An 11,039-nucleotide genomic window follows, 5' to 3' on the forward strand; every position below is an offset into this window, starting at 1 on the left:
CATTTTCTTGGCTTTAAATGCACTTTAATCTCTCTTTAACGCTGGATTTGGCCCCAGAGTAACAAAAACCTATGGCTGAGTGGGGATTCGAACCCTGATCTCATGGAGTCTCCACCGTAGAAATAATGCAGCTTGACACCACTTCAAGTGCTTGTAGCTCCATATCTACGGAATCCTGGGATTTGTAGTTTTACACGGTCTGTAGCCTTCTCTGTGCCAAAGGGTCCCTAACAAAAAACTACAAATCTCAGGATTCTGTAAAGTGGAGCCATGGCAAAGTGGTGTCAAACTGCATTATTCATACTGTGTAGATGCAACACTACAGAATCCTGGGATTTGTAGTTTTGCAAGATCTTCTCTGACCCCTCAAAATGGCGCTGGTGCCTTCCCAAAACTACAAATCCCAGGTTCTGTTGGATGCAGACATGGCAGTTAAAGTTGTGTCAAACTGCATTATCCCTACAGTGTAGATGCACCCCTTACAGACTCCTGGGATTTGTAGTTTTAGCAAGGGGTGGCAAAATAAAAAAAGATGCGCTTGTGCCTCCCCAAAACTACAAATCCCAAGGTTTTGTAGGTTGGAACCAAGGCAGTTAAAGCGGTATCAAAGTGCACTATTCCTATAGCGCAGATGCAACCTAAAAACCTGCCTCCTCCACCATTCTAAGAGCTCTAAGCTAAAAAGGCTTATTTTGCAAAGCTCTGATTGGTGCATTGGGTTGAAGCAAGGCGGGGCTTTTGCAATGCTTGCTTTTCATTGGGCGAGAGCCCTGCCACTCGAAAAGGAACCCGGAAGAGCATGCTGTCTTCTTGCAAGGAGTGGAAGAGGCTTTGCATTTGCAATGAGAAAAGGTGGGTAGATCAGGAGCCCTCTGGGTTATTTTATTTGCAGAGGGGTCAAAAAGAAGACTTGTTGGGTTCTGGGGTTGCTATCCTCCTTTTCTTTTTGCATGCCCTAAAAGTTGGCAGAGCAGATAGAAATCCATCAGGAAGAGCTGTTAATGCAAAGTTGCTTGGTTCAATTTTTAATTTCTTAAAGTCATGACATCTCAAGCATTTCTTTCTGTACTTTCTGTGCAACCCTAGTTTAGCATCTGTTTTCTGGGAAGCACCTGCACAGGTTGAGCCTTCCTTGAAATGGATGGGACCAGAAGTGTTTGAGATTCATTCACTGAGGAAGAGAAGCCACTGCATACGTTTAATGAAATATAGACATTTGGCTGATTTCTATAGGATCTAAAAATTAACATTTTATAGGACCCCATTCCCCAGAGTTGGCCCCAAAAGGCCATTAATAATAATAATAATAATAATAATAATAATAATAATAAAATTTATTTTTATCCCGCCCCTTTGCACAGTGCAATCGCGGCGGCTGACAGCATTAAAATATACAATCCATATCCCACAATCTCATCAACTCCCCTTAAAATACAGTTAAGCAATTTACAATATAAAACAGAACTTAAAACAGTACACAACAAAATAGCAATGATTGCAACAAGAAAATCAGGGTCCATTAGACCTCTGTTTGGCTTAAGCATTGCCTAATAAAGGTGCATGTTTTGCTATAATCATGTTGGGACTGTATTATATTTTTCATATTGGTGTCTGAGAACAGAGCGAATGCAGAAAACTCTTATGGGAAGAAATGTGATCTTGGGCAAGTTGCTCTGAATAAATCTTTCCAAGTCTATTCCATAAATCATAAATCAGAGCTGATGTAAAAGCACATCATAACAACAATTGTTTGCTTGTTTGCTTATTTTGTTCTAGCTTGTATTACCATCTACTGTTAGATGCATTTGTTATTTTTAGATTGTACGCTGCTGGCATGTTTTATTATTCTTATCGATTCTATTCATTCTATGTACAGCGCTGTGCAAATTTATAGCGCTTTATACATAAAATATAATAATAATAACAATAACAATGCTAGGCTGCATTCCCACTTGCAAGTAAATTGCTTTGAGATCCAAATCGATGGGTCGGTTTGGCAGCGGAGCATGGTCCACACTGCATTTGCCCCAATTGCATTTTCTTGCTGCAAAATAAAATAACCCACTTGTGGTTCACATTCACAAATGAATCGGTTCAAAATGGACCCGCTCCAGCCGGTCAAAGGGCAAATTTAAATCGATTCCGATCCGCAGCTGGTTCACACTTGCGCGGAATCGATTTATCCAAAAAGACATGGAACAAATCAGCATCAAAAAGACGCGGGTTAAATGGGTCAAGCGCATGGCCCCCCCCCCCCTCAAAATCGCTTCAACAATTCAGTTCAAGTGTGTGAACCAGAATCATTTAAATCAATTTGCGATCCGGTTTAAAAAGTAGTGGGAACGAGGCCCTAGCAGCATATATTACAAGGTTCTAATACTACAATGCTAGAATATATCACAAGGTTGTGTGAACTTGTGTACCACCAAGATTAGAAAATTCCTAAGAAAACCCTTGAATGCAAAAAATGCACCTTTATTAGGCAATTCTTAAGCCTAACTGAGGTCTAATGGACCCTGATTTTCTTGTTGTAATCATTGCTAGAACTTTATCTAAACAGTCTTCTATTGTAGGTATTTCTAATTCTAGAGAAATGTACATGGCGCCAGTTGTGCAGTGACCCAGGTGTGAAGTTGTTAATGTATGACCATTATCCTCCAAATAATATGCCACCCAATATTTCATCCCATAGTGCTGACAAGACTCAAGAAAGACCCAGGAGACTGTGTTGGATCTCTATTATTTGCCCCCAGAGCATAGTTTGGGGACCATTGGTCTTTAGTTATGAACCAGTGGCATGTTGGTCAGTGGACAATGAAAAGTTGTCCTGTTTGGATCCCACTCAGCGATATAAATTCTGAGTGGGATCTAGTCTGGCTAAAAACAGTCCAATGTGGTGGATAATGATTCCCACCATTCCAACCGCAATAGCCATTGGCCATGTTGGATGGGGATGCTGGGGGTTGTAGTCCAACACATTGAGGGATGCTGGAATGTGGAAGCCTGCCATAGGTTTCTTTGGCAACAGCTTCTTTTGTAAAAGTGTGATGGCTTCACTGCCAGAAGTAGGCCTCATTTATACAAAGTAAGGACCAAAACACGCTGCAGATGTAATCCAGTTTGAGACCGCTTTAACTGCCCTGGCTCAGTGCTAGGGAATCCTGGGAAGTGTGATTTTGTGAGACATTTAGCCGTCCCTATTAAAGAGCACTGGTGCCACAATAAACTACAGTTCCCAGAATTCTCTAGTGATGGAGCCAGGGCAGTTAAAGCGGTCTCAAACTGGATTATTTCTGCAGTGCGTTTTGGACCTCACAGCCTGAGGGAACCTTTTAACCTCTCTGAGGTGATTTTTTTATCACTGTAGCGAGTCCTAGCTTTCACAACACACTTATTTATACGTTTTATATCATGTTTCAGGCAATTTTTACCTCAGGATTTTTAAGTTCTCCACAGCAATGTGACAGAAATAAAGAAATCCAATGTTCAAGCCCAGAAACAAAGTGTCTATAAATAACAAAAGAGGGAATGGGGCAGAAAGTAAGCCAAAGAGGCGACAAAGGCAAGACAAGTGAAGAATAATAAAGAAGGGAGGCAAAGTTAAGGAGCCCCTAACAATTTGAGCCAAATCAGGAAAACATTGGCCACTATCAGACATCTTAAATATTTGGTGTATGAGTTATTTAGCCTCAGCCTGAGAGAAACTTTTCACCTCTGTGAGGCAATTTTTATCATTGTAGCGAGGCCTAGCTTTCACCACACACTTATTTATATGTTTTATATCATGTTTCAGGCAACGTTTACCTCAGGATTTATAGGTTCTCCATAGCAATGTGACAGAAATAAAGAAATCCAATGTTCAAGCCCAAATTAAACTAAAACTAATTTTTTAAAAAATGAACTCCTTTTCCTAGGCCTGTCTTGGATGAGAATCACGGACATGTGACGGTTTGAGAAGAAACGGCTGAGAAAGATTGGCGTCTCCTCCGCCATCTTGCAAAATGTCAGAAGCACGCAAAAGTGTTCTGGAATTGGAGGCCTTTTGTGTGGAAAAGGTAGCCCATCTCAAGGGAGGAAAAACCCGCTTGTGTTAGATCACTGGGAAATTTATTTGCCCATTATTTATTTATTTCATTGCTTATTTTCTTTGTTGCTCCAAGATTCTCCTTTTTAAAATACGCAATAAAAAATTGCAGCATCAATCAACACAAAGACACTTGTTTGCATATTTTACACTCCAGTACTGTACTGTCTTGGTTACAATTTCATTACAATGTCTGTTTTGCCCGTCTTTTTCTTTCATTAGTCCTTCCCTTCGTTTATCTGAATTGGTAAGATATTGTTTCTTTTAATATGATCCACTTTGGATACACAAGATTCTCTTTTTCATTCACAGTCTCCTCCAGCTGCCTATTATATTCCCGATTTCATCTCTGAGAAAGAGGAAGCCTATCTCCTCCAAGAGGTATGGACATTTGTGTGTGTTGCCACATGCAGAGTTAATGCCATTTGATACCCCTTTAACTGCCATGGCTCCGTCCTGTGGAATCCTGGGATTTGTAGTTTGTTGTGGCACTAGAGCTCTCTGACAGAGAAGGCTCAGTGTCGCACAAAACTACAAATTCTCGCAGCATTGAGCCATGGCAGTAAAAGCGATGTCAAAGCGCATTCATGCTCCGGCGCATATGCAGAATTAAGACTAATTCATTTGTCTTTTTGACAGTCCAGTTTGTTCAGAGCCTTCCACCAAAACCGCTTTCCAAAATGTGTTGATCTTCTTCCTGCCAGCTTCCTTCTCCATCTGGCTTTCACAACCACACAGAGAAACTGTAAATGCTGTGGCACCATAGACAGCTAGTGACCATTTATAGTAACTTGAGAGTGCCACGAACGAGGAGATTTTAAACACATCTGGGTGGCGTTTTTGGATGAGGATCTGGCAGCCCCGTTGTTCTTGCAACCCACCCAGGAATGTCTTGTGTTTTATTCTTCCCAGGTTTATGGGGCCCCAAAGCCGAAATGGACTCAGCTATCTGGACGGAGGCTGCAGAACTGGGGTAACGTTTGCATGGGTTTCAGTGTGTATGAGAGACAGGGAGCATGTGCTGGATTTGCATATTATTTTTGAGGCATAGCCTTAAAAGCACCCAGCGAGTCAGTAAGAAATACTGTGTAAAGTCCAACCCCCACCTGAAGATAGTCAAATAATGTAACTTGGAATATGAGCAAAGTGCATGAGAAGAGCAGATGGTTAAGGCATGCGTGTGTATGATGTGGCAGTAAAAATACATATCATGTGATTAAACAAGGACAGATTATATAACACTTTTGCCTACTCAGAACAGTTTACTTTTTCAAAAAGAAGCTTTAAAACACACTTAGAGGAATGCAGCAAGTTGGTATGTCATTGGACTACAATTCTCATCAGCCCTAGCCAGTGCTGAGGAGTGTTGTGTGTTGTAGTCCAACCACATTGGGAGGGCTGCGGGATTCCCATCCTAGCAATACAACAAAGAGGAAAGACAGATAGCAGTGATACAGTAGGCCCTTGGTATCTGCTGGGTGCATGTGCCGTCATTGAGGAGACCATGTGTTAATGCTCCAATCCACAGAGGGCAAGTCCATGGATGCGAAGGGCTGACGGTAGTTAATTGTGATTCAACATATCTGGAGTATGGCTAGTATAATCTGTATGCAGACAAAAGTTGTTGCTCTTGCCAGCCATGTTGCGGGCACCTTTCTGCACTGATCATGTTTTGTTTCTGTGGGTCATCTTCTTCCAGGAGGGCTGCCCCACCCAAAGGGGATGGTTCAAGAGAAGCTGCCCCCTTGGCTCCAGACCTACACAGAGAAAGTCTCCTCCCTTGGCGTTTTTGGAGGGGAACAGGCCAATCACGTCCTAGTAAATGAGTACCGTCCTGGTGAAGGCATCATGGTAACTGAACAGCTCTCATGCTTTGAAATGGGCCATGGGTGTGTCTTTTTCTGCTCTTATCTCTAATCTGCTCTTATCTCTTGCGCAGAGGTGGCCTGCTTTCTTTCCTCTATCTGATAATCGGCACTCTTGAGTCAGTCCACCAAGGATTTGACTCCAAGTATTTCTCTACTCTCCAATTTTGGCCTCTTCTTAAATGGCAAATGTATATCACTGTAATTAGTAATGACACATTTACTGTAGTTTAAATGGCAGCACAAAGCGTTTCATACCCCAGATGTACATGAATTAGTCATGGCAAATTGTAGTGAAATGGTAGCTCAAGGCATTTCGTCACCACTGTATCAATTGATAGGCTACTTAGATTGACAGAAAATAAACTATACAACTATATAATAAACTGAGTCTCTCTTATCCCAAATGCTTGGGACCAAAAGTGTTTTGGATTTTGGAGTTTTTAGATTTTGGAATAATGATATATTTTCCACACATTGCTTTATGATTAGTTTTTATTTTGAAGCCGGTATCAGAGCCAGTACGTTTCTACTAACTCCAAGTCTACCAAAAATAGCTTCCAGCTCCACAATTCCAACTGCTGATAATTGGTGTCCATTTCCCTTACAGCCTCATGAGGATGGACCATTATATTTCCCTACCGTTACAACCATCAATTTAGGGTCTCACACCCTCCTCGATTTCTACCATCCTGTCAGCAGAGGGCAGCAAATGGAAGTTGAAGAGGTAAATGATGTTAAAAACCAAATATCATGTTATCTTCACTTTTTAGCCCCTTCTTGTGGTTCACTGGTTCTGGCAGGCTGGATATGTCGGCCTCGCTGATCCAATTTTCATTGTGTATTTGATTTATGTCCAGGCTTCCTCTCCAGTTCTTTTTTTGGAACTACAATTCCCAGAACACCCCAGCTGACATGTGGCTGTGATGGGGGATTCTAGGCATTGCAGTCCAGAAGCAATGTTTCCAAGCTCACAGTCTTAAGGTGGCTAATGATTCATTGTTTATTATCTCCTACCTTTTTCCTGGCATGGGGCACTATATAATCTATATTATATTACACTATTATATTTGGGAGGCTGATTTCTATGAGGAAAAGTGAGGCAGGAGAAGGAATCTTGTATTTTCCAGTTGGCTCAGGCAAAAGCAAACTGCTGCAGCTTCTCCAGCTTTTCTGCTGTAGACCATGTTATCTTATAGCAGTAACCTGGGCCAGTGTTTGGCACTAAATGAAGTCTTGACGAGACCGGGAACTACACCGAGTTCTGAAACAGAACAGAGTCAGAGGCTGTAATGTTTTATTTTCAGACTGTGCATTCTTTCTCCTAGAAGCATCACCCCTAAGGGCTGTGTTCTGCTTTTTCCAAGGAGCTTTCCCTGCAGACAGAAGAGCAGCGCCACTTCCTATCCTTGCTCCTCAAGCCCCGGAGCCTCTTGGTCTTGCGGGAAGACATGTACACCCATTACCTTCATGGTATCCGCTTCGTCACAGAGGACACTGTTACAGAGCAAGTGGCTAATGCATCCATGTGCGGCTCCAAACTTGGAGACAGGTTGCAGCGGGGGACGCGGGTGTCGCTCACGATCCGCCACGTCCCGAAAGTACTGAAAACCTCTATTATTCTGGGCAAAAGGAAATGACTGTTTCGCTTTGCAGGGTGCAGTGTTCTTCCAAGCAAACCAAAAAAATCCCATTGTGTGTAGAAATCTTAGCATGCCAGGGAAGTAGAGTTCTCTTTCTGACATGCAGGGACTGCTCTTTGCCACGAATTACGGGTATGTTTTTTGTTTTTTTTTAAGATTCTTGGTTCAATATGGAAAAAAAATACTCCATTTACCAGTCTCCGCGCACGTCTTCAGTGACTTTGCTTTGCTGTCTGCGGCTTGTGAGAACAACCCCCTAAATGCACATGATTTATGCAAGAGCAGCCACTAGCAACCACAAATCTGCATGCGCTATCAGGAAAGGGAGGAACAGTATGTGTGAGAGAGAGACAAGAATAGTAAGCCCTGGAGACAAAGACAAAGGAGGAGGAGGCTATGGCAGCAGCTTTGATACATACTGTATATACACATGTATAAATTGACCTTATGTATAAGTCGAGGGCAGGTCTTGAGACCAAACGTATAGATTTTGATATGATCTGTGGGCAATTCACACCCTCTCAGCCTCTGAGGATGGCAGTGGCAAACCCCTCTGAAGAAACCTGCCAAGAAAACCCCATGAAAGTGTCACCATAAGTCAGAAATGACTTGAAGGCACACAATAACAATGAAGCATAGAGGCATGTAACAAAGGATGTAAAGGATGAAACAATGGAAAATGATGCCAAAGAACTTACAAAATCCCGTCAGGTGTAACTGTTTGTTCTTGACCCTAAGGCGAACCTATCACAGGGTTTTCTTGGCAAGATTTGTTCAGAGGAGGTTTGCCATTGTCTTCCCCTGAGGCTGAGAGAGTGTGACTTGCCCAAGGTTACCCAGTGGGTTTCAAGGCCAAACGAAGAATCAAACCCTGGTTTTCAGAGTCATTGTCCAGCACTCAGACCACTATGCCCTTTCTGACCTTCCCCTGGCAACTGGAAAAACCAACTGCCAGTGGACTTCTCATATTTTTTAAAGAGGTATTTTCACATCTGATGCTGTCCATAGTGAATTGTCCCTTGGCCCTGGACTGTTTGATGTTGCTGACTCCGCTGTAGAAGAGAAGACCAAGAAGGCTAGCTAGCAAAACCAGAAGATCTAGACTTTGTTTCTTGTTTGTGATTTGTTCCCTTCGCCTGCTGTGTCTCTCCATATTAGTTCTGGCTCATAAAATCCAAATTCAAATCTGGAGCATATCCATTTCTGGCGTGTTTCACAAGGAAGTGCTACATTTAAAAATCTGAAGCTTGACATAAAAAGACTGATCAAGCATATGTGAGCAATGCAGAATTTCAGTTTCTGGTTCTTTGAAGAAGGAAATAAAGAGAAAGTCATTGTCACCATTCTGAAAGTATTTGGGTTCAGTTTGACGCACTTGTTGGTTTACCAATGGACCAGAATGACAAAATGAGTGGCCTTCCAGAGGCAGGTGGACTGCCTTGGCATCCAGCAACAACAGTCATTGTTGTTATTTCGTACCCAGCTCTCCCTGTGGATTGAGGCAAGGAACAACGTCCAATTAATATATAACACACATCAGTTAAAATACACAATATCATTTTAAAAGGACAAATAAGACAAACAAAACTCCATTTAAAAATTCATAATTTAAAATTCAACATTTAAAAACCATAGCATTTATAGTAGCATTTACATTTCTATACCGCTTAATAGTGAACTCAGCACTCTCTAATCATCTTGGATAGCCCTGCCAAAAAAAGACTGGTCTTTAATGTTGTTTTAAAATCAAACACCGTATCCCTTCCCTTAAGGCTGATGGGAGTTGCAGTCATAGATAGGGTATGAATTAGTGGCTAAACAGATGCTTCTGGCAATCTCACAGAGGTGTCTTAAGATGCTCTAAAGATGGTTGTTTTATTGGTAAAAAGACCAAGGCACATTATAGCATAAAAAACTGGATGCGTTTCTGCCTCTTTGTAAAAGGACAACACAAAAACACATCAAGGACAACACGTAAGAGTCTGAGAACATTACATGAAAATATGATTACATTGCTACATTGGGGTTTGCGCATACCTGTTTAGATGCTGTTTTTTATGAAGCTGCTTGTCATTGCTTGCTGATGGAGGGGACACCTATCTTTGACTCAGTCCTGATATATTATTCTGTTTTGTTTACTGCACAGCCTATTTCCTGATGCTCTTTATCCTCGCAGAGAGTGCTCAGGTGGAACAATTAAAACTATGCGCACATACGACTTCTCTGGCCTTGATAATAGGCTCTGCAGGAGTGCTATGGCTTTCATTAAGCCTCGGGTGGCTTTGAATGCACAAGCCAGTGGAAAAAGTGCATTGAATTAGCATGAGATCTGCTAAGGTGTGGTTTGCTTGATGCAGGTGACAATAATGAGAGTACAGGTTGTTCTTTGACCATATAATTTGCTATAACAAATTTAGCTGGGAAGGGATTGTAGCTTTGTGGTAGGCAAGGATGGGTTAAGTTGGGGGCATTGTTCTGGCCCCCAGTGAAATGTCCAACAGGTCCTTGGTATCCACTGGAGTTTGGTTCCAGGAATCCCCCATGGGGACCAAAATCCATGGATGCTCAAGACCCATTAAATATAATGACGTAGTAAAAGGGAAAAATTGAGGTTTGCTTTTTGGAATTTGTATTTTTAAAAAATACTCGCAAGCCATGGATGCTTGAATCCATGGAAAAGGAATCCGTGGATACAGAGGGCCCCAAATTTCTAGCATGGCAGAGAGTGGGATACTGAAAAGGCAACTTGAAGGCAGTTAGCAACATGTGAATGGTCCTCACGAGTTACCAGTGATGTAGACCTGAGTCAGTTGACTCAGACTTAAGGTGGACTTAAGGTTGTTTCAACTACTTGACTTGGCAAAAAGGACACACTAACCTGACTTGAGACTTGCATATTTTTAGAGACTCGCTTTCTGGTGCCATTCACTTTGAGCAGCAGGCAAGACCTGGCCTCAAAGTATGGGGTACATTTCTCAGAAGGGAACAGCAAATGCATTGGGCAATGGGCTTGAGGTAGAAGGACCCTTCTGAAGCTTTTGAAAAGCTTTAAAAGGCTCCTCTGATGTGCAGCGGAGACACCTGCCAAGCAGACCTAATGCACTTGAGACCCTGCCTCAAGACCATTTAAGGCACTTGCTGTTCTATAGAAAAATGCACCCTGCCTCCCTTTTTAAATTAAAAGTTGGCCCCAAGATTTGAGACTTGACTTGAAAGTACCTTGCCAGGGCTTGAGACTTGGAAGGTAGGGATTTGGCTTGAAAGTATCTTGCTAGGACTTGAAGGTAGAGACTGGAGACTTGGCTTCAGACTTGACTTGAAAGCATCTTGCAAGGACTTGAGACTCAACTTGAGACTTGAAGGTAGAGACTCGGCTTCAGACTTGACCTGAAAGTATCTTGCAAGGAATTGGGACTTGACTTGAGACTTGGACTGAAAAACTTGAAC

General features: G+C 42.1%; 1 protein-coding gene across 2 annotated transcripts; it reads left to right on the top strand.

Annotated features, from left to right (window-relative positions):
* Positions 1 to 784: 784 nt before the first annotated feature.
* On the top strand, positions 785 to 8,093 carry ALKBH6 (alkB homolog 6). Of its 2 annotated transcripts, none has more exons than XM_042440536.1 (7): positions 785 to 852; positions 3,915 to 4,055; positions 4,397 to 4,465; positions 4,997 to 5,057; positions 5,784 to 5,935; positions 6,560 to 6,676; positions 7,317 to 8,093. In XM_042440536.1, the coding sequence occupies exons 2-7, from the start codon at positions 4,002 to 4,004 to the stop codon at positions 7,587 to 7,589; spliced, it is 726 nt and encodes a 241-aa protein (XP_042296470.1). In that variant the 5' UTR covers positions 785 to 852; positions 3,915 to 4,001; the 3' UTR covers positions 7,590 to 8,093. The 2 variants fall into 2 exon arrangements, with proteins under 2 accessions (XP_042296470.1, XP_042296471.1); XM_042440537.1 differs by having other exon boundaries at positions 7,320 to 8,093.
* Positions 8,094 to 11,039: the final 2,946 nt, after the last annotated feature.

The sequence above is a fragment of the Sceloporus undulatus genome, chromosome 9, assembly GCF_019175285.1.
Source record: "Sceloporus undulatus isolate JIND9_A2432 ecotype Alabama chromosome 9, SceUnd_v1.1, whole genome shotgun sequence".
Lineage (NCBI taxonomy): Eukaryota > Metazoa > Chordata > Lepidosauria > Squamata > Phrynosomatidae > Sceloporus > Sceloporus undulatus.

Excerpts from the sequence above, each read along its gene's own strand:
- ALKBH6 (XM_042440536.1), top strand. The coding sequence starts at position 4,002 with ATGTCAGAAGCACGCAAAAGTGTTCTGGAATTGGAGGCCTTTTGTGTG. Across the intron at positions 5,058-5,783 it reads ACGGAGGCTGCAGAACTGGG|GAGGGCTGCCCCACCCAAAG; the intron begins GTAACGTTTGCA and ends ATCTTCTTCCAG. Across the intron at positions 6,677-7,316 it reads AGCAAATGGAAGTTGAAGAG|GAGCTTTCCCTGCAGACAGA; the intron begins GTAAATGATGTT and ends GCTTTTTCCAAG.